General features: G+C 38.6%; 3 protein-coding genes across 4 annotated transcripts in view; 2 read left to right on the top strand and 1 right to left on the bottom strand.

Annotated features, from left to right (window-relative positions):
* Positions 1–5,852, top strand: part of obscnb (obscurin, cytoskeletal calmodulin and titin-interacting RhoGEF b) — a 73,875-nt gene extending 68,023 nt beyond the window's left edge. The window contains exons 78-82 of the mRNA XM_074651582.1: positions 147–249; positions 351–480; positions 1,145–1,238; positions 1,444–1,486; positions 3,048–5,852. Of these exons, the coding sequence (XP_074507683.1) occupies positions 147–249; positions 351–480; positions 1,145–1,238; positions 1,444–1,486; positions 3,048–4,161 (1,484 nt within the window). The 3' untranslated portion in view covers positions 4,162–5,852. The remainder of the gene's footprint in view (positions 1–146; positions 250–350; positions 481–1,144; positions 1,239–1,443; positions 1,487–3,047) is intronic.
* Positions 5,853–7,073: 1,221 nt separating this feature from the next.
* Positions 7,074–15,760, bottom strand: guk1a (guanylate kinase 1a). Of its 2 annotated transcripts, none has more exons than XM_074651579.1 (7): positions 15,580–15,760; positions 11,004–11,117; positions 10,337–10,378; positions 9,880–10,115; positions 9,661–9,745; positions 9,489–9,574; positions 7,074–8,461 (listed from the first exon to the last, which is right to left on the bottom strand). In XM_074651579.1, the coding sequence occupies exons 1-7, from the start codon at positions 15,599–15,601 to the stop codon at positions 8,423–8,425; spliced, it is 624 nt and encodes a 207-aa protein (XP_074507680.1). In that variant the 5' UTR covers positions 15,602–15,760; the 3' UTR covers positions 7,074–8,422. The 2 variants fall into 2 exon arrangements, with proteins under 2 accessions (XP_074507680.1, XP_074507679.1); XM_074651578.1 differs by lacking the exon at positions 15,580–15,760 and adding an exon at positions 14,712–14,839.
* Positions 15,283–21,369, top strand: c11h1orf35 (chromosome 11 C1orf35 homolog). Its single transcript, XM_074651576.1, has 8 exons — positions 15,283–15,456; positions 17,413–17,560; positions 17,653–17,698; positions 18,812–18,894; positions 19,417–19,489; positions 19,668–19,750; positions 19,942–20,061; positions 20,736–21,369. The coding sequence occupies exons 1-8, from the start codon at positions 15,360–15,362 to the stop codon at positions 20,989–20,991; spliced, it is 906 nt and encodes a 301-aa protein (XP_074507677.1). The 5' UTR covers positions 15,283–15,359; the 3' UTR covers positions 20,992–21,369.
* Positions 21,370–23,601: the final 2,232 nt, after the last annotated feature.

Here is a 23,601-nt window from a genome sequence, read left to right on the forward strand (position 1 = left end):
ATCATCCCTGCAGCACTCTATTAGTCACACTGTTCTTTGGACAAAATGAAAGACCTTTTGAAATTATTAGATTTGTGTGAAGCCAATTTATTTTAGTTAGATATTAGTATTTTAACATGTATTATATTTTGACACATTTCTTGTAGTGCCGCCTCGTTTTGTGAATAAGATGAGGAATGCTACATTTGTTGCTGGTAAGGACGCTCAGTTCACCTGCGTCATACAGAGCGCCCCAAATCCCAAGATCAGGTATGACATTTGCAGAACATTTTAAGTAAATTCAGGAGGTCCTGTGAAAATTCTGTTGCCCTAACCTCTTTTTCTCTTCTCTGTCTGTGTTCATGGTCAAGGTGGTTCAAGGAAGGCAGGCTGCTGACTGACCAGGAGAAGTATCAGACCTACAGTGAGCTGCGCAGCGGGGTTCTGGTCTTGGTAATCAAAAACCTGACAGAGAGAGACCTGGGACACTATGAGTGCGAGGTTGGTCGACATTTAATCATACTTGAATCATACTTGAATCGCAAACTTTATTATAGTGTTATTTAAACTAGAGCTGTCAAAGCGGACTCAGGTTTAAAGCTAGAGAGAAGATACTGGCATCATTTGAAACTAGAAAACCTAAAGAATTCATTGGTACTTTGATACCCTTTACAGACATGCCCACTTTATGATAATCACATGCAGTTTAGGGCAAGTCATAGTCAAGTCAGCACACTGACACACTGACAGCTGTTGTTTCCTGTTGGGCTTGAGTTTGCCATGTTATGATTTGAGCATATTTGCTTATGCTAAATGCAGTACCTGTGAGGGTTTCTGGACAGTATTTGTCATTATTTTGTGTTGTTAATTGATTTTCAATAATATATATATACATTTACATAAAGAAAGCATTTTTGCCCACTCCCATGTTGATAGGAGTATTAAATACTTACAGATCTCCCTTTAAAGTACATTTTAAACAGATACAAATCTGCAAGTAATTTGTGATTAATCCTGGTTTCATATTTTAATCGATTAACAGCCCTTGTTTAAACTAATATGTGGAAGAGGAAAAGTATAAACGCTGACTCTAACTCAGTTGATGTCAATTAGCAACAATATGTCATCTTTAAGACTCTAAAAATATATTCTCTGCTCTTGCCAGTTGTCCAACCGTCTGGGCAGTGCCAAGTGTGCTGCTGACTTAGTTCCACCCTCTGCTGTGGCTCGCACTGGTGAGCAGGCCATCACTATTGAAGGTAGGAACACTGACTTTATCCTCACTAAAGGAGACTCTCTAGACCCTGTGTATAATATGCACATTCTTTTCAGGTTCTGAATAACATTGCTCTTCATGCAGATTTAAAGATACACATCAGCTGATGCATTTTATAATCTAGATGTGATTTATTTTGTCTGTTAAATGTCATTTATTCTGCTCCCCCCCCCCTTCCCATCCCATAGTGACTGAGCAGGAGACTAGAATACCAAGGAAAACCATCATCATGTAAGTGTGAACACGCTAAAATGATCTTTGAGCTTATCTGTTGCCTGGTTGGACATCAAATCATCCTCTAGACAATCCATCAGTGCATTACATGTCCTAATTACTTCAGTAAGAAATGTTGACTATAAGAAAGAGCTTCATATCGAACTTTGAGATCATTTGTCAACTTGAAGAATCTATTTGGTTCAGGATAGATTTCCTCTGCAGTTGCTGACTTTGTGATACGGATGCACTGAACGTTTTATTTTTGGTCTTGCTGTGTAGATAATGCTTGCTAAAAGATAAAATGGACTTGATGGCGATGTGGAGCTCTTCTGTACGAGTGTGTTTCTCTCTGGGGCCCCATGTGTGCATTGCTCTGTAGTATTTAAAGCCTGAGTGCAAAGGATTCTGTCACAGGGATGGTGAAAGGATGGGCCGTCTTCTCCAGGGTGCGGTCAACTTTAAACGGCAACTTTATTATTGTAGCTCCTCAAATATGCAGTGCGGCAAGTTTATGGTGGCATGTGAGAAATGCTAAGATAAGAGATCAACTCGTATAAAAGCACTGCCTACTGACCAATCGGAGCTTGGTGCATTGACCGTATGATAATATTACACAAATACAAAGAATTTACATTTATATCCCAGGCTTGAAAACACAGTTTAAACTGCCAAATGCAGAAAGGACAGCTGGCTGTATGCTGTGGGTGCTTACCGCTGTGAACCATGTTGTTATATTTATTTATTTCTCAAGTCTGTTTCACACCGCCGGAGTCGGGGACGCAGCTAAAAGAAGGCTGAAATAGTCATACACGCCACATCTTTGCCAAAGGGCATAATGAAGTGTAATCTATTCATCCATTATATTCTAAACGTTTTTTATAATATCACTGCCCCATCCAGACGACTATATCTGACTTTTGAGTATTCCGTTCAATTAATAAGTCAGTTAATTTACGCATTCCCACATCTACAATTTTTTCTTCTGCCAGCTGTCCTTCCTGCATTTGGCAGCTTCAACTGTGTTGCTTTCAGTCTGGATTATGTGTTTAACTTCCTCGTATTTGTCTAATATTATAGTTTGCTCTTTGTTTGTAAAATGTGCTGCTCTGCTGTCAGTAGACTTGTCCAAGTTTGTGATTGGTCATATGCAGCAAACACCGCCCCGTTCATAGCCAGATTGAGAAACCCTGGGTTGACTTACCGAGTTGATAGCCACCGTCGTAGGACCGCTTTTGTTAGGGTTAGTTAAGCCAGATAACGAGAAGATGCCCTGGGTATAGATACCCTGGGTATAGATACCCTGGGTATAGATACCCTGGGTATAGATACCCTGGGTATAGATACCCTGGGTATAGATACCCTGGGTATAGATACCCTGGGTATAGATACCCTGGGTATAGATACCCTGGGTATATATACCCTGGGTATAGATACCCTGGGTATAGATACCCTGGGTAGAGATACCCTGGGTATAGATACCCTGGGTATGTTGAACTCGCTTCATAGTACAGGCCTCTGGTAGCGCTTTGTCTATAGCTCTATTAATGTCCGTGTTATCTCTTTCTCGTAACTCCAGTGAGGAGACTATAACCACTGTGGTGAAGAACCCACGTATGAGGAGGCACAAGTCCCCCGGCTTGACTATATCTGGAGCCCACCGCTCGGAGACCTCCACCCCAGAGCCCCCCACAGCCAGGCCGAGGAGGATGCCCACTCCAAGAAAGACCACCATCCCAACCCTCTATGTTACTCAAGCCGAGGGTGCTGAAGCAAGAACCATGGAGAGCAGGCCCAGGTGGATTGAGGTAGAGGAGGTCATCGAGTATAAGGTCAATAAATCTCCCAGGCTGCCCAGGAGGAGAGGCATCTCGCCGGCGGGGTCCGATCGCGCAGCCACTCCCTCCAGACCCAGAAGGTCTCAACCGGAAAACCCAAACGCTAACAATTCCAACAACAAGCTGGTGGAGCAGGCCCAGCTGCAGGGAGACGTCAGCAGCCAGCCGCTCTCCTGGGAGGAAGAGGAGGGTAATGTAACCACTGATGCCGTTTCTGGAGCGCCACACGAGCTCTCATCTGTCCTCACTCCAGCTGGAGAGGACAGCGAGGACCTGGACGATGAACAAACTGTCATCTTTGAACCTGATGATGATGAAGATGATGATCATAACTCACTTGAAAAGCAGGAGTCTGAGATTCTGACTCACGGAGGCCGCGTTCTGACCCTCGAAGACTTGGAGGATTACGTCCCAGAAGAAGGAGAGACCTACGGCTCCTCCAGCAGCCACAACCCTGCTGCAGAGAAGCCCTGTGAGATCTCTGTGCTCCAGAGGGAGATTGGCGGGTCCACGGTGGGACAGCCGGTGCTCCTCAACGTGGGGCGGCCTGTCGTCGTCCCGAGGCAGAGGAGCGGCTTCTTCGGCCGCTTCAGGGATCATCTCTCCAGCAGCCTTTTCTCATCTGCTGTCCCCCAAGCCAGCGGAGCGCAGTCCAGGACGGAAAGGCACGTCCCCATCCAAGTGAGCCACGCAAAGCTGGAAGTGAAGCCATCATACTGTTCAGAGGTACAGAGAGTCGAGGGTGGGCAGCAGAGCTTTAAAACCAAAGTGTCAACTCAGACCTACGGCTACACATCAGTGGGCAACCCAGTCACTCTTCAAATCAGCGATAACCTTTATCAGAACCAGCAGTAGCAAACTCTTTTAATTTGGTACGACAAACCCTCTTAGTCTTAAATGGGGACATTTCTACTTAGATGAATAAGACATATCCTAACCTGAAGTTTATTTACTGCATTTGACAAACCATTCCATTATGAAGCTGCCCATCAGAAAACAGGCCCATCCCCTGAGTCTTTTTCTTGACAAATGGTTAGAGTCAGATGGTCTCTTTGGACTAGGCGAGTTGGAAAATGTAGGTATAAATATGTCACTGTATGACATATGCAGTTATGTGTTGTACAATATACATTGTGGACAGAGAACAAAAAAAAGAAGGAAATTAAGGTTTAACATTTTTCTGATGAACTATTTCGTCTGTTGAGTTGAATTTTATCAAAACAAAATAGACCATCTTTCACTTGAACACACCTTTAAAGAATCGTGAACGTCGACCCACCAGTATTACCTGATCCAGCCATTACCCTTAGTGATCACTCCTGCTCTATACACAAACAAATAGATATACAGTATATTTAGATGGATATATATTTTTTCGGTTTCACTTTTGTACCTTTTAAGAAATGTTGCCTTTTGCACTTTTGCAGTGCTTTTGATTCCTGGAGCAGCAAATGTTGGAGTTAATGTGCTGTTGAATCAAAGATGTCAAATTCAGTTTGGCAAAATCACACATAAGTTCTACTTTGGTTATTGGTTTGTGAATGATTTGTTGGTCGCGGCTTATACACATATGGCATTTCTACAAGCCGATCAATTGGAAGGTGAACCTGTTTGACATTAGACATCGGTGTTTGACTGCATGTATGTCATTTATTATTGTGAAACTGACGTTTCTACCATTAATTTAATGTTGTACTCTGCTTTTTAGACATTTTTGTGTCTGTTAATGCAGTGCAATCACCTGTGAACTCACAGGGACGGTCATATGTAAGTGATAGATATTTAGATGAGTGGCTGCATGTATTTGCTAGGGATGCACCGATAGTGATACCTGGGCTTTTGGTATCCTCCGACACCGAGTACCGATCCGATACCAGTGTTTAACTAATAAGCTGTATGCCTCACTGTGTGGAAGTGACTGGGATCATTCTTTTAAGTGTAAGGCAACATCAGGCTTGACTTAAACATCGCTTTCCTAACTTTGTAAAACAAAATGTAACAAATAAAAATATATAGATATAAATTCACGTAAAACATATTGAAAATTAACAGGAATTACAATTCAAGTGTAAACCTTTTTAATGCAGCGACAAATTGGTCAAAACTAAAAAAGGAATTAAAATTACAGTATATAATGTATATAGATATATAAAATATAGAATTGAATTGAATAGACCTTTGTCACCAATACCCGAACAGTCAGTATTGGACCGATATCAGATCCAGTATTGGTGCATCCCTAGTATTTGTTTATCGAGAGTTACCATATCGGTAATGTTGTATTTGATTGCAAGCAAATGTTTGTGCAAAGTACTTGAGCTCACAGAATTTACTACCTTTTCAATTTAAAAAAAGTGACTAGAACGCTGTAATTGCCCCATTAAAGATTTGTGGTGTTTGTGTTGGGTCTTTTAGTCAGTAACGAGGATCATGTAATGTTTTAATATTTAAACACTAATGGATTGTAATTGCTTGTACTGTACATGTGTAGTTTTTGGAAACATGTTTGTGTACTCAGTTTTAATAAATAGATGTACTGCAAACTATGGCCAGTTTCTTTCATAATTCTTATTTACAGCACACATACAAATAATATAAGTTTTAACGGACAACGGCATGTTACTGCTGGATGTCTAATGGACTTATGAAATACATGACATTTTACCAGGACTACGTGCATCTGAATGAGTATAATGTAACATTTGCATTAATCATTTAGGGATGCACGATTATGACCAAACGGATAATCCCGATTACTTATCGCTATCATTCATAGATTTTAGGGAAAAAATATCAAATAAAAAAGTCATAGTATAGTATGTCGGAAAAAAAAAGTCATAGTATAGTATGTCGAAGAAAATAAAAAAGTCATAGTAAAGTATGTTGAAAAAATGTAAAAAGTCATAGTATAGTATGTTGAATATAAAACAAAGTATAGTATGTTGAAAACAAGTAATAGTATAGTATGTAAAAAAAAGTCACGGTATCGTATGTCAAAAAGAAGTGTAGTATGTCTAAAAAATAAAAGTCAGTATAGTATGTTGAAAAAAAGTCATAGTATGGTATGTCGAAAGAATTAAAAAATCATAATATAGTATGTCGAAAAAATAAAAAAAGTCATAGTATAGTAAATTTATGTCGGAAAAAAGTCATAGTGTAGTATTTCGAAAAACGTTTGAAAAGTCATAGTAAAGTATGTTTTAAAAGTCATTTAAATTTTTTATGGCATGGCTATGAAATGTTTTATTAATTGTTTTATGGCATACTGAACTAAGACATTTTTGTGACATAGTGTACTATGACTTTTTTATGGCATACTATACCAGGGGTTCTCAAAGTTTTTTTCACTGCTTCACAAATCAGGATAAAATTCAAAAATCATTAACAAGGAAATGATGGCTCAAATGTCAATAAAAAAAAAAGATACAATTCATCAGTCTTAAATCATTTAAAATTAAGTTCATAAATGCACCTTTGATTGAAATTTTACAGAAGGCTTTGTAGACTGCAAAGATAATAGAAACGGGAAAATAACCTAAATAAACAAGGTTTTACTACCAGGTTATATTTCTCACTTTATGTTTCATGTGCATTTTTATTATTCCACCCGCAGCTATCTCAGGTAAAGCCGTGTGTACGCCTGGTCTGAAGTATGTGTGGGGCCCCGGTCTCTATCACGCATTTATGTACACATGCCATAATGGGTATTTGTTAAGAGGGAGCTGCTACATGACATCCCCCCCTGAAGCTCACCAAAGTTTCATATATTAGCTTTTATCAAAGTTTATTGGTCAAATACTGGTTATACAAGTACATGTAGTGAATTTCTTGACCTCCTATTCCTTTAAGTAAACCATTACATACAAGAAACATAACATAAAGAATCGATATATAATAGCCTAATAACAAAGCGTTTGAGTGTCTGTGTTGTAGGGCAGTGGTTCTCAACATTTTTGAGTCGCGACCCCACCAGCTCTCATGTATTACGGATATTACTCTTTGAAATAAACCTCATTCTCTTGTGCTTTGTTCCCACCCCATCTATCTGAATTATGTTGCATTGAAACAGTGGTCCAAGGAGTTATTACAAACTAAGACTGTTTAGTTGTGCTGTCTTACAATCAAGTAAATCTAAGTTAAAGTGTGTCGCTGATGTAACCGGTTAGAACTCAAAGAGGCAATGAGGTCTTAAAATGTGTGGAACGGGTCTTAAAAAGGTATTACATTAAGGATTCCTGGTCATACATATTCTCTCAGTAAACAAGTAAAAGGAGACTTGTGTGCTTGATTTCTATAAGCAATATAGAAAAAGAGAAACATGCAATTTAATTTTTCTTCATATTTAAAAACCTCCTCTAGTTAGGAATCAAAACAGTCCGCTGAAGGTCATTTTACTGTACAGGGGAAGCTGCAAAACGATAGTTACACAATATAAAACAAATTTACAGTTGTAAAATAAACAGTTAGAAACCCCCAGAAATAAAAAAAAAGCTATATTCTAAGTGACATTAGATGTACTATTGTTTCTTTGTTCTAAGCAACATTTTCTACCTCTATCATGGGATTTAATCCTACTAGAGCACGACAGTATTTATGGTTTCAAACAAAACAAACTATAATGGAGTTCTGTGGCAATTTACACAAAATCTGTTAAAGAAAAGCATTTACCAGCACTGGAATAGTTGTATTGTTTCAACAGTGAAGTTGACTTGCAAGTACCTCTTGAAAGTAAACAGCCATCCTGTACTAAATGTGCGCAGACATCGGTCTCTGTAAATCTGTTTCCCCATTAACACAATACGACTCGCTGCCACTAATCAGCATAACCAGAAACTAGCTTTGCATTATTGGAGTATCTTTTCTTCACACAAGTGAAAATAAAAATGTGGAAAGCACTTCCCATCAGTAAAAAAAAATTTAAAAAAATGGATATCATGTGGTAGTAACTACCTCTAAACACCATATAAATCCTATGTATTTGTGTATCCGCTAAGGGACGTTTGTCTGAGCTTCACGGAACCAACGTCTGAGGGAATGTTCACAACTGGAATGGAGGTCCGTGGTTTTGTGAGGAGTGGCTGGATGGGACTAAAAGGTGTCCGGATGTGGCTGTCTCCTACGAAGACATGTTGCCTTTCTTGACCAGACTGATTTCCTAGAAAAGGGGAACAAATATTTTATAATGCTCACCAATACAGGTAGGTGATGTTGGTCAAGAAATACAGACAAATCTATAATGAATAAAGACATTTAAAGCGAGACTGCATAGAGCAGATTAACACAATGTTTAATCCGTTCCTTACACTTTAGCCCTTTTGTTTTTGGAAAGGCTAAATATGAAAAAAAAAAAAAAGACATTACGTCCAATCTCTTTATATGCTGTGTCGCTTTGGTTGCATCCAAAATTCCATACTAAAACAGTGTAGTACTAAAATACTGTATGTGCGTGTATCGGGCATTGGATTCTATTCTGTATTATTTTTATGTCTGCCTTGTAAAGCACTTTGTAATGAGCGCTCGTTTTAATAAGTGCTATATAAATAACTTTCATTATTATTATTATCATCCACCACACAATATATGTCTGTTAACAGATGAAACAATCATTGCACAACATTAGACTATAAGCCTACAATCTGGTGTTAAATATTTCAATGACACAGAAAGTTCTCCCTTTTCTACAAAACTGAGAGCCCATTAGCTCTTAGATCAAGCGACAGCCAGGCGTATCCCATCATGCCCTGGGTTTTGCAGTCGGTGGAGAGCAACTGCGGCGTCTGGCTCTAAAAACTGCGGCTGCCTCGATCTCGTGAGGTTATCGTTGCCCACGTGTGCATGACGTCAGAGCAAGTCGGGATCAAGTCTCACACAAATCTAACCAGAATGCATTGTGCACCGGTCGCCGGTGACTGATTCTGCGCAGGCCTGGCTCATCTCGAAACGAGCCTATTAGCACGGGTTACCATGGTTACACGTCTACAACTGGCAAGGAGGCGCTCAGGAAGTGACGATGTAAATTACTGCTCAGTGCGTCCGAAAAGATGCATACCGCTGTTTGAGTTGTCAGGTCATATCTGTTGATTGTCAAGTCAACGCATTAAAGCAATGTTCAATATGTGTTCAGTGTTTAATATGTGTTGATTATCTAAGGTCAAGGACTGTGTTCCGCAATAGTAGCTCACCTCAAGAAGAGCATGTTTCAACTGCCCATAGGCCTCCTCCAATTTATCATTGATAATTTGGACATCAAATACACCAGGTTCTTTACCTAGAAGGACATAATTAGGTTCAGAGTCATATTGTTTTTTAACATTTATGTGGTTTAATTTTTGCAAACAAACAATAAGTACTTACTAAACTCCATGTCCACCTTAGCTGCACGTAAACGCTTCTGGAGGCTCTCCTCTGACTCTGTTTTTCTGTCTCTTAAACGTTTTTCCTGAAACAATACAGAAGGCATTCAAAACTTGTATGACCAGTTAACTGTTGTGATAAGAAAACTCAAGGTTACACCCTGGCAGGTAAATAGGAACCTCTATCGATTCAATGAAGTGCATTTCCGCCTGTGCTTACCAGGACTGCCATGGATGGCGGCTGGACAGTGATGTAAATGGGATTGAAGTCTGTCTTTTTGATGCTCCTCACACCCTGCATGTCAATGTCAAGTATACAGATGAGGTTCTTGGACTGGACCTCTTGCACGGCAGCTTTACTCGTCCCGTACATGTTCCCCGAAAACACTGCGCTCTCGATGAATTCGCCGTTGTCGATCCCTGTCTGCATCACCTCCCGTGTGACATAATGGTAATCTACAACCCAAAAAAGGAGACACACAGAATACAGATAAAGAAAGCTTCAATACTACTGAACTACTCCAGTGATGTCCTCGGCAGTAGCAGTGGCTTTAAACTTCATGGCGTACAGGTCAGATACTTCTACTGTGCAGCCCTGAGCTGTTAAAACCTCCACAGCGGCATCTTTGGCTGCAGCGGTCATGAAATGGTCATGAAAGAGGAGGAACATGTTGTACCTTTGCCGTTCACTTCTCCAGGTCGAGGATTTCTTGTCGTATCTGAGGGTTGATAAGACATTTACGTCATACAGGTTACTTTAGTTGAATCTAGAGATGAAACAATTAATCGATTAATCCAACAGTCGATCGACAGAAAATCTGTATGGGATGCAACTAACGCCTGTTTTCATTGTTGATTAATCTGCCATTTATTTATTTAATAAATTAATCATTTGGTCCATTAAATGATGAAAAATAGTGGAAAAAAATGATCAGCAGATTAATCGATAATGAGAACAATCATTGGTTGCAGCCCTATTTGAATAAAACTGGATTTGATTGTATGCATGACATTAAGTACACATGTAACTAGAGCTAAAACGATCAATCAGCTGTCAACTATCAAATTAATTACCAACTATTTTGATAATTGATTAATTGGTTTGAATAAAAAGTCAAAAGTCTCTGATTCCAGTTACTTAAATGTAAATATGTTCTGGTTTATTTACTCCTCTGATCTACATTTCCTAGAAAACCTCAATGACCTGCCTGACAAGCATAGTTCAAAGTTCCAAGAAATCCATTTTGTGGTATATATAGTCTTACTTGTTTGTGTATGCACCTACTGTAGAAAAGAATTTCCTTCTTGAGGTGAAATACTAACTATTTATCTATCTATACTTACGGGAAACGCTGAAGCCAAAGACACTGTCATATTCCTTCATGAGCTTCTTCAGCAGAGTGCTCTTCCCTGCCCCGGACGGGCCGCTAATCACCACAGGCCTGGGTCCAGCCATAGCTGAAAGAGAGGTGGAGACAGAGTTCAGCATCGGAAACAAGTGGGTGAAGCTGGAGGGTTTACACGCAGCCACTGGAATCTTATGGCGTGAGTCACTATCGGACCAAACCTGTTTGTGCACAACACCCATGGCTTTAAAAAGATTTCACTACATCACAGCGTTAAGGTGCTCAGACAATACTCGCTCTGGTGGGATAAACGCCATAAAATGATAAGCCAGCAGTTCTTAAAAGGTGGAAAAAATGATGGGAACATCTCCCACAAGAGCAAAGGCAATCAACGGGTTGGCAAGCCGGGAGGTTACCATGGTGCAGCAACAATTACTGACTAAGTAGAGAGCCCTGGATGAGAGGAAAAAACAGAAGAGCTATGACATACAACAGGCTAAAAGGAAAAACTGTTTTAAATAAGAGATATGGGCTCAAATTCAAGGAAACGACGACTTAAAACTCATTTTAACTAAATAATGTGCAGCAATCCAATCACTGACGAACCTATAATCATAGTACTTTTAGTATAAATCTTTGCAAAATAGCTACGTCAACAACTTAACCTTCTCTATACGGCAATATATTCTACACAACATTTGTCTCATTCATTCTGTAGTGCTCCTCCTTACCTTTCGTCCTTACACAGAGCTCAAGCAGACGGCAAATTGAAGTGAACAGGAACCGGGAGGGTGTGATTGTGTGCATGCAGGTTGTGTACAAGTGTAGGAGGGAGGAGAGTATAAGAGAGGGCAGGACCATGTTTACACACTAGCAGATTTTGTTATGTATTTATATATTTTAAATGTTGAGTTGATTTATCCAGAGTGATCCGATACAGTAAAGACCTGTATGTGTGTTTTATTTTCTATTCCACAGGCTGAGCCAACCCTCCATTCTTCTCAGTAACTTTAAAGTGTTTTGTCTTTTTACTAAAGGTGAAGAAAACAATGCACAAGTCACAGCATTGTGAGCCTTCCCGTTTCCAAGCAAACCAGATGAAGAGAGGTTGTCTTTGCAGGTGCAGATGACAGGGAGTCATTCTCCACTGCCTCTTGAATCCTTCCACAGAACAGCAACATGGCTAATTAAAGCTGCAGGTCAGGAGTTCCTTTTTCAGAAGCCAGTGAACAAGCCTCAACATTTTACAGTCCTGTCCTGAAACAGGTTTCACCCCCAACCGTCCGCAGGATTTTCAAGTTATTCATGAATCTATTTGGGCCATTTGCATTGGCTTTCTGTTACCATATGGAAACAATTAGGGCTGCAACATATTATTATTTTGATTATTGATTATTTGTTTGATTAATGGTTTAGCCTATAAAAAGAGCCTAAGCGGACCTCTTCCTTTATTGTTTTTTTTGTCTGATTAAAACCACGTCCAAAACCCAAAGATATCCAATTTACAGTGACATGTAACATAAAAAGCTGCCAATCCTCACATCTGTGAAGCCGCAGCCAGAGAAGGTTGAGCATTTTTGTTGATAAATGACCAACAATTAACAGATAATCAACATTTCTGATGATTCATTTTTTGTCGATCAACTAATAGTTTCAGCTCTAGAACAATATAGGACATTTTAATGCCTATTATCATATAGAGTGCTACTTCTTTACTAAAACTACTGTAATCATTAGTAAACAATTCATTAAAAAAGCCTCATAATTTGCATGTTAATAAGATTTATTGCCATGGTTTAGATGGTCGATTGATTCATGAACCAAATCAATCGATTCTGATAGTATAATAAATGAAAATTTTTAGTGGCTACAACTTTGCAAGGAGTTTTGTTCTTTGTTTACTAATGCTTCCTATATATTTTTAATGATATTTATAGACAGAAAACGTAATATAAAAAACATGGAAACTTTTTTAAACTAACGTATTGACAACGCTTCTGAAACTTACAGCTACTTATAATCCAACAGCCACACAAGAGTCCACCATTTGTTCTTGACAGAGAGCTGCGTGACAGGAAATGAGAGACATGTGAGTTTACAATCAGCACGGGCTGACACTGTGCTTGACTTTAACTAAAACATTTAATTTATTTAATTTAATTTAAATCATGTGAAATCTATCAGGTCTATCAGTGGTCGGATACAGTCTGTTCAGTCTAAGAGCTGAAACAAAAAGTTGATTAATCAATTAGTCGATCAACACATTTTTCAGCAACTACTTTTCAAACAAAAAATGCTAAACATTTCAGCTTCTCAAATATGATAATTAACTGACCATCTTTGTCTTATATGTTGTTTTATATGATAATATATCAAATATCTCTGGTTTGAACTGTTGGTTGGACAAAATAAGCAATTTGCAATATGTCACCTTTTTGCAATTTTCTGCCAAAATTATTTATTAATTCATAGAAAAAAAAAATAATAATTGACAGACTAAACAGTAATTAAAATAATCATTTGTTGCAGCCCTAGAAAGCATTACATACAGTATATACAACATACCGTATGCAATGTCAAAACAGCAGTGTTGTTAGTTCAGTTTAGCCAGAAACAGAGGTGATTATGTGGGCACGTTAAACCAGTTTTTGTCCTTATTCAGTCTAATGCTGTGATCTCTTCATTACAACTAATTATCTTAAGTCAATCTAAATATAGCAGAGAAACTGCAAAGTAGCATTTCCATGTTCTATTATTATAGAGTTAATATTGAACAATAAAGTTGTTCCATATAGATAGATAGATAGATAGATAGATAGATAGATAGATAGATAGATAGATAGATAGATAGATAGTAGCTTTATTGATCCTGAGGGAAATTCCAGTTTCCAGCATCACAGTTCCATAGTGCAAAACATTTTAGTAAGAAGGCAGTAAAAAAGTTAGTAGTGCAAAGTACAAAAAATTTATACCAGATATAAAAATACAATACTACAAGTGTTGCTGGAGTTTTGAACTCTTCAGACTTTTCGCCTTCTCCATGCACCTTGGAAGTAGTACCAGAAACACCCACTCTGTTTACAATCTTATGCCAGAACTATCAAACCAATAAAGACACCTAACTCAGGCATTGCATGCAAAGTGCACTTTGACTCACTGCTATAAAAAGGCAATAAAATGTTCTGATGTTCATGGAAATGCTGAATTTAGGGTGGGGAAATAATGCAAACTATAGAGAAGCATTCCCTGCAGAAAGTGTGTGTGTGTGTGATTTGCTTTGTGCAATGATACTGATGGGGAAGGAACTTTGGATAACTTGATATTATAATTATATGTAAACTAAATTGAGCTTAAAAGTATTGGCTGAGTTAAAGATGTAGGAGGCTTTAAAACAGCTCAGACATTATAGGCTTTAAGATATTATAGTGTATAACTCATAAAATCTCAACATAATGATGTGCATTTACAATGTGCATTAGCAGTATAATGACGAATTAATTAACGTGATTAAAGTGCATGGTTTTCGTTGCATCAGCTGAACTTAACCCTGTTCAGTGAACACACCATCTTTCTTCCTCCTGCAACAACCTCCTGACTCCTCTCACACTGGAGGAGATTAATGGCAGTATTATAGCTACAGTTACAATGGGCAGACAATAAAAAAAAAACATAAGGTAAAAGAGACATATGATATCCTCCTTCCTACCTGACATTAGCCTGGAAAAATATCTCATGTACATCAGGAGTTAGTCTGAGATGCTAGGTCCGTCTCTGCCTCCTCTGCTCTGTTGTCTTTACTGTGAGAGCCATTAAAGGAAACTGTGCTGCCTACGTCACCACTGCGTGTCAAAAACATCGACGCGTTACGTTCGCGGAGCGTCGGGAATATACGCAACTAAACACAGAAACGTGTAGTTTTATCATTAGCCAAGGCGAATAGGCAATACAAAGGCAGATCATATTAAATACATGTATGCATCCCACTTGTAGCTGCAGATTCTACCTTAACTGGCGGACTTGAATTACTGTAGCTTTGTTTTTTAGGCCGCATTGTTATGTTAGCTATATATAAAGCATAGCCTAGCTTCAGTTGAACGCTGTTTTTTTATCCAACTATTCCCCCTTTGCGCTCTGCACATCTTTAACGAAATAACTGGGGGAAAAAAGTAGTTACCGGATCAGTTTCAAGGGGTCAAAGTAAACACTACCACCAGGAAACGCGTTGTTCCCAGTCAACACAGGGGACGTTGAACTTAACGCAGAAAAAGTACCCGGATGACTGAAACGCTGAAGGCCGACTCGTGTGCTAATGTGGCTAAAGTCAGGAGCTAACTTCTTCTTCTCTTAAACTACAATGTTTGGTTCCTCCAGATCTGGAGGCGTCCGAGGAGGACAGGACCAGTTCAACTGGGATGACGTGAAAGTGGATAAACACAGAGAGAATTATCTAGGTAAGTTTTAATCATATAAAACTGGCAGCCAAGTTATCAGTGCTAACACTTGCTAACAGCTAGTTTGCTAACCTGCAACCACACACGTTTAAATCCACAGCTGCCAGTACTCCACATGTTTACCTTTTGTTTTGGAGTCCCTCATCACACAGTGTCTGGCTGCTCGGTATAGTCCTTGTTTTAACACCCTACAACTAGCAGGTTTTCATTGATCCCTCTCTCTCTGAGCACACACACGTTTAGCCACTCTGCTGTCCGAGCTGAGACCACACTGCTGGCAACATGTCAGCATACCGAACAAGAGCTACGTAGCTGTGACATGAAAGGATGAAGTAGACACACACACACAACTTACAAATGTCATTATTTTGGGGACATGAACAAACCCCATGATCTGGTTACATTCATACAGTCTATGGTTACATTAAAAGGCTTATTATTGCTACCATTATATGATACTGCCTTATCAACAGAAGAGCTTTTTTAAAGTTTGGATCAACAGTGATTCTGTGGAGAGGATGTGACCTAAAATGTGTATTTTCCTAAGTGAAATATTGCCAAAGTTGTTCATTCAGTTGTTACATCAAATGGAAATATCTGCCCAGAAACAGAATTTAATTTGTGCTGTTCCAGTGAGTTTAGATATATCTGTATCTAGGTCTTTTATTGACACAAAAAGATAAAACATTTGGGTCCAAACTATATGCAAATATATATATATATATCTATATATAGATATATAGATATATATATATATATCTATATATATATATTTATTCATTTATTTATTTATTTATATATATATATATATATATATATATATATATATATATATTTATATATAAATAAATAAATATATAAATATATAGCTTTATTTGTAGAGCACATTTCAGCAACAGGGCAATTCAAAGTGCTTTACATAAACATTCAAGAACATTAAGACATAATTAAAACGGTTATAAAAACATTAAAGATTAGAAAATAAAAACAAGCTAAAAATAAAAAGCTAGGATAGAAGCTAAAATAGAATATAACACACAAGAGTAAAAGCTCTAGTGCAGTATAAGATCATTATGTGGTTTAATAAAAGGCAGCAGCAAACAGGAAAGTTTTAAGCTTTGATTTAAAAGAAGTCAGAGTTGGAGCGGTCCTGCAGGTTTCTGGGAGCTTGTTCCAGATATTTGGTGCATAAATTAGTAGAAATAAAGAAATATTAAAAGGTAATACGATTACCGCCACAAAATCCCATCAGTCAGTCTAAAGACGCTTGGTGGTGCTCCAATAATGCAAGGCAAGCGTGTAACATAACTAGAATGCTTTTATCAGTATCCTCAAAGGGTGAGCTCACTTCAGTGGATTCATATCCATATTTTACACGGATATCCTTTGTTCGAGGTTGCACAAGTGTGTGTTCTTTATTTTGTATGCCTGTTTTACAGCAACACACATGTTGTTCATGTGATGTACGGCTCCACTTCCCCATTTCCACTCGCAGTCTGTGAGAGGACAACCGGAACCGTGTAAAACATTTGTTATTCTTTAATATTCTTGAATATATGATGCATTACTGGTGTAAAGTGGATGAACGGATATGTCTGGGTTGATGGCTCGGTAGGTTTTGTATCTTGTTCCCTCTTTAGATTATAATTTCTCAATCATCTCCCTAGGGTGACTCAATATGATTTGTTTCTCCATCATCTCAGACAGAGCAATGTTCTACAAAACGCCAACATCACTATAAAGCTGCAATGATTAGTCAATTAGTCTTTAGTCAACCTACAAAAAAAAAAAAGATTGGAGACTGTTATGACAATCGATTAATAGTTTTTACAACTAATGAAAACATTTTGTTTGCTGTTCAGCGCAAGGAGGGACTGGTAAATGTTAAAAACTGTCAATACAGAGGAAATAACACATCTTTCTCACCCGCTCTCAAATCTTCCGTCTTGTTTCCAGGGAATTCTTTGATGGCACCAGTAGGACGATGGCAAAAAGGCAAAGATCTGTCATGGTACTCAAGAGACAAAAAAGGCGCACCTTTGTCCAAAGAGGAAGAACTCGCTGCTGTCAAAGCTGCAGAACATGAGGCACTGATGGCTGCTCTGTACGTATAACTTCCTATAAAAGAAATGGTTGACAAAACACAAGTGTGGGTCAACAGATGTAATCAATTAACCGTATCCATTCTCCATCTAGAGGGCACAAGAATATGAAGAGGCAACCAACAGGCCTGACCAAAGAGGTATGTCACTTTGTTTGGTACTACTTTCACTCAAAACTTGTGAACATTTTTCAAGAACTTGCCTTTATTGCAGTTTTTTTCCTCATTTCGCTTTGGCTCAATTCTCGAATGAGATTTATTTTTTTCAAAACAATAAGTTAAAATCTCTGAACAATTAGTTTGTTGTTCACAACAGATTAGAATTTCTCATTTATTCAAGCAAATTGAACTAGTTTTGGCACAGGTTTGCAAAAGAGTAATTTCAATCGTCTACAATTTGCACAACAACCACTTGTCACCCTCGTCACAACTTCTAAACATTCTTTCATCGTTTCAGCCATCAGGTGCAAAATGATCCATTCAATTATCAAAATCTGTCAGACATACATGATATTGAATAAACATCTATGAAATGGTGTTACGTACTCTGGGGAGGTACAATTAGTTGTTTTTTATTGAATTACCACATGTTTTATCATCGTTGCAGAGTTTTTAAATTATTTTTTTATTATAATATATTTTTTTATTTTGTGGCAAATTTTCTGTTCACTGTATATGACTTTACATGAAAGATCGAAGGTGAATTTTCTGTTTATAAAACATGTAACACATTGCTACACAAATACATTTACTGTAACCACAAATGTGAAAACCCTGTTTCTGTGTATACAGCATTGTAGCCTACAGTATTGACTTTTCTCGTTAAACTTTTACCTGCTGTTGAAGGGGGGAATCTAAAAAAGCTCCATGCGATACACAACAGCATGCAGCTGGACAAAACTGACATTCATGTATCGTACAGTAAGTAGTTTGTGTCAAGATAAAAAGTAGAACAAATATTGGCATATAACAAACATTTCTTGAGTTGACTTCCATGGTGAAAAAACATTTCATTTTGGTGGCATTGGCCAATTTACTGACACAATAACAGAGTTTTGAAGCATAAATGAAATGTTTTGGGTGATTTGCTACCTTTTGCAGACATGCAATAGAGTTATGATGTCCCATGAAACAGTTGTGACGATTGCACTTGCAGTTTAGTGAAGACTGTTTAAAAAAATGACTGAAAGCGATTTGAGAAAAACTGTTAAAAAAAAGGTTGAATGATTTGAATTTTCCCAATTTTGATACCAGGACCTTGCAGACGTTTGCAGGAGGGAAGAGGCTGATGGTGAAGAGAGAAATGTGGACCGTGTCTCAGGCTTGGGAAGCTCCAGGTGATTTTTATTTTCTTAAAAACATTGTCAACTACTATTACATTTGTTTCTATTACAGCTATTATACTATTATTTGTATATTCAGAATGAGAACAATGAGAATATACAGACATCGACGTGGAACGTCCAAATCATGGAGAGTGTTAAGACGTTCTCACCTGCATATTGTCAGAAGGGAGAATTTATGGGCATTTATCTTCATATTTTAAACATCCTCTTCATATATAAACAGACATTTAAACATCCACCACTTTTGAGGGTTTCAGTTCATTAAGATCCTACTTTTTAATGGTTGTACGGTCTTTCTTTCTATCCTAAAAATAGTGTTTGTTTTAGAGCAAACGGCATATTGGTAGGAAAAATGGCAATATTTGTCTCCGCCTCTCACCATGTTCTACTTTCTGTTCTGTTAAAACTGATTAAATTGTTCCTCTTGACATTTAAGTGTTGGCAAGAGAGCCCTTATCTTAATAGACTGTGATTGTAAAGTGGTTGTTTATAAATGAGTGTTTCCATCTACAGTGTAGGGCAAAGGAAAATGGTGCTCTCCCAAAAGGAAAAGGAGGCAGCTAAAATGGGCTTGCCCATTTTCACGGTAAGCTCTTATCCTCACTGTCAAATGTCACTGAACGTTTTTAAGATGCAGATGTTTATAATGTAAGTGCAAAGCAGTTTGATTTAAATATCTTTTGCATGTAGGGAAGAAACTTTAAGAGTTTCTTTCATTGGATCTACAACTTGATGCAAAGATTAAAGAAATGCTTTCTTTACAGCACCACAAAACAGAAGGTTGTCCAGAAACCTCAACAACAACAAAGACGTCTCAGAGTGTAGAAAAGGGGGACATGGAACAACGGTGAGTCTGCATTATATTAGTTACCACCTAAGATAACTTACTGAGCACCTATATGAAATTTGAGACACAGAAAGCATAAAAACGTAGTTCTACTGGACAAAATGTGATCCTGTATCCTTTTTCCATGTTTACTTCAATAATACTTGTCTTTACTACTTTTTTTTTTTCTTTTTTTTTTTAATACTCTGTAGGCACGACAGCAAAAAGAAAAAGAAAGAGAAAAAGAGCAAAAAGGAGAAAAAGAAGAAGGAAAAAAAGAAGAAAAGGCAAAGAAGAGACTCGTCTTCTTCGGAGTCAGACGACAGAAAGAGGTTGGTTCATTTCTCAATACAGATCTTTTTGCACTGAGGGTGGACAAAATAACAGGAACACTATTATTAACAAACCCATATTCCCACATCATGTATTTGGAAGAACACGTCTAATTGTTACAGACTGTATGCTGATACTGTATTTTCTTTTTGTTAAATTATATTGTTTGTTACTGTGTCCATCTCCTGTATAGCATCTAAAAAAAATACAGACTTGCTATGAAGCAAATGAGTTCGTCTGCCAGCACTAGAGGGCACTAGAGGGCACTAGAGGGCACTAAGGCACCGTCCTACACACAGCATCTTGAAGCATTCCCTTTTAAATTCGGGGTGCATTTATCACAAGATCTTAGATATATCCTGTAAATCAAGTGTGGAGGAGCGGTGGGAACATATTAGATTGAATAATGTAATTAATGTGCTGGTGAGAGAGGAATCATAATGTAACAACATGTGATGGTAGTGTACAGAATTATTAATATAAGTCGTTAAATATACAGACTAATTGTCAACACGATAGCCAGTTATATTAACTTACAGCTGTCATTAGGTGTTTTCTGTGGACGTCACTATAAAGCTCATCCAGCCGCTACTTTTTTCCCCAGACTTACAACATCTTACCCGATCCACCACGACCCAATCATTGATTGTTTGTTTCCTTTTTTACTCTTCAGGCACAAAAAGGACCACCATCATCATAATCCATCATACCATAGTCAGAGTGGAGCCAGACCCCATGACAGCCATTCAAGGTGGGGAGCAAAGGCCGAGCGACAGCCCTCCTACCCCCATCATCGACAGCAGCGGCATGACACAGACTCCTCCGATGGGGGGTCTCCTGTCCCCCATAACCCTGTCAGCCACAAGACGGCCCCTGCTGGTGCCACACAAAGCCACAGGCGGCGCCACGACACAGACTCGGATGACTAATGTCCTCCCCACCCCCCCAATTCAAAGACGCATAACGCGGACAGAACGCTCTACAGCAGCTCGACTGGCCCCCGAAGACCTCATTTACCCTGAACAGCCTTAACGGACTGTGGAGGTCGATGTGTCTGACTCGCAGGATTTGGCCTCGTGTTTTAACTTTCTTCGCCCCATTAAGTTGGTCAGTTAGTCATGATGGGACACTGGTTTCTTTTGTGTTTTTTTGGATTGTGTTTGACAACAAGTTAATTTTGAACACATTTTTATGTGATTTAAACCACCAAATATCACATTTATAAATTGTTACAGGTTGAGTTTTTTGTTTTTTTTATCTCATTAGTGTAAAATACATTGCAAGATAAAATATTTTGAAAGCAGAAAAAAAATACGTATCCCGTCTTTTCTTGTGTGCCATAAAATTTTTCCTGGAAACTACTTTCCTGACACTCTGTGTTTAGGACGACTTATATAAGAGATCCCAAAAAACAGATACAGATCATTCTTTATAATATAAAGAATGATCTGTATCTGTTTTTTTATTTATATTATAAACATTTCTATTTTAAGGTATCATACATCTGGCAGCTTTTCTGCAAAGCTGAAACTTTTGAAGGTTGTCAAGTCAATTTGATTTGTACAGCCCAATATCACAAATTTGCATCAGGGGGCTTTACTATCTGTACTTGTGGCAAGTTGTGCCATCAGCACGGTATTGTTTATATCATTAAAGGTGCAGTATGTAAGATTTGGCAGCATCTAGCGGGGAGGTTGCAGATTGCAACCAGCTGAAACTTCTCCCGTGTGCCAAGCGTGTTAGAGAACTATGGTGGCCGATGTGAAAACGGGAATGGCCCTATCTAGAGGACCTGCTCTGTATGTAGCAATAAACAGCTCGTTCGAAGGTAACAAAAACACAACAGTTCTTATTTTCAGGTGATTATACACTAAAGTATACACTAAGTACTAAATGTTACACACCGTTCCTTTAACATCAGCATTACAGAGAAAATATTTCTTTAAATATAGGACATTGCTGCAGTCTCGTGCAAAATGAAGCCTATGTTAAGCAAGTGTGTTTCTTTTAATGTTTTTCTTGAAAATATTCCAAGATGCTCCCTGGCGCCTTTTTCGTCCTTGCACATGTCCTCCATCCCACTGTGCCTGTTGCACTACTCAGCAGCTCCGGCCCTTTTCTTTTCTCAGTCATGCCAGCGCTCCTTAATCCCTCACCGTTCTAGGTTCAGCTCCCTGACTGGTGCGATACCATTGGAATGCTCTCCACTGGTCATAATAGAGTGTAGTGTTTGCATTTGCCTTGAATTGGTCTGAAAGAGGGTATTCTGCTGGCTGGCCCCTGGGGGGTGCACTAAAAAAGAGCAAGGCATTCATAAAGAAGAGTGCAAAAAACCAGACTGGTCCTTTTATATGGCCGAGTACCGTTAGACTGCCGCACACAAACCAAGCTGACGGAGCAGCAGGAGAGGAGGCCACACAAAGCAGCCCTATGAGGGACCCAAGACTCCCAACTCCCTCCCCTTCCACTACCACCATACTTTGCTGCCATGTTTTATAGGCTTGGCTGCATTAACCATAGCAGCCTAATCAACCTGCAAGAATGCTGTCCTAGATTGCCACCCCTACACAATGTGAAACAGGGTGTGCTCTCCACATTACTGCTTTAACCCAAACATCGAGTGGTTTACATCACCTTGGGGCATCACATTTCTCCCTGGGTCAAAGGGTGACGGCCCCGACAGGTTGCTATGAGACCAGCACAAACCTGCGTTCCAATACCCATACTATTTAGTACGCCAGAAAAAGATTTAGTATGGCCCAATACATAGTATGTCAAATGCGGTATGCCAAAAATACCAGGATGTCCTACTTCATCTGGTGGTTGCAGTATGCAAGTCAGCATGCTTTTCTGGCTATTCTGACCCACAATCCTCTGCACAGCGGATATATGAGCAAGAGGGTCAAAGTTCAAGGAGCAATGTTATGACGAAGTAGTACGTCCCTATTGTATGTATGCTGCATGCAACAGTACGTATGTACGTGTAAGGGCAGCTATAGTACGTACAATAAGTAAAAAGAAAAAAATATGCGATTTGGAATGTAGCCCAGGTTTTTGTGGTTGTTACATTTTTTTTTTTTTTTCCTGACGTGTTTTACTCTTCTGTTAGGACTGCAACTAATGCTTTTTTTTTTTTTTATCAATTAACTTATTTTTGGATTCATCACTCTCTCAATTAAAATGTACGATAATTGTGAAAACGGCCCATCACAAGTGCTTTTATGTCCGACCGACATACCAAAACGCATAATTTTTGTTATAGAAAATTCCTTTTTTTTAAAAATTGAATTCAACAGAAAAGTAGCACATACTCAGAATATGTCTTTTTCACATCAGACATTTTGACATGTCATTGCAGGGTAAACACAGGTGTAATTAATAACATTAATTATGGCCATGATCCATTTAGATGGGCCAAGGCCCTGGTACTGTGCATGCTGGCTCACTGGAAAGGATGTGACACACTAAATAGAATGGGACCATAATTAATTTGATCATTTACACCTGTTTACCCGGCAATGACATGTGAAAATGGCTGC

The sequence above is a fragment of the Sebastes fasciatus genome, chromosome 11 (assembly GCF_043250625.1).
Source record: "Sebastes fasciatus isolate fSebFas1 chromosome 11, fSebFas1.pri, whole genome shotgun sequence".
Lineage (NCBI taxonomy): Eukaryota > Metazoa > Chordata > Actinopteri > Perciformes > Sebastidae > Sebastes > Sebastes fasciatus.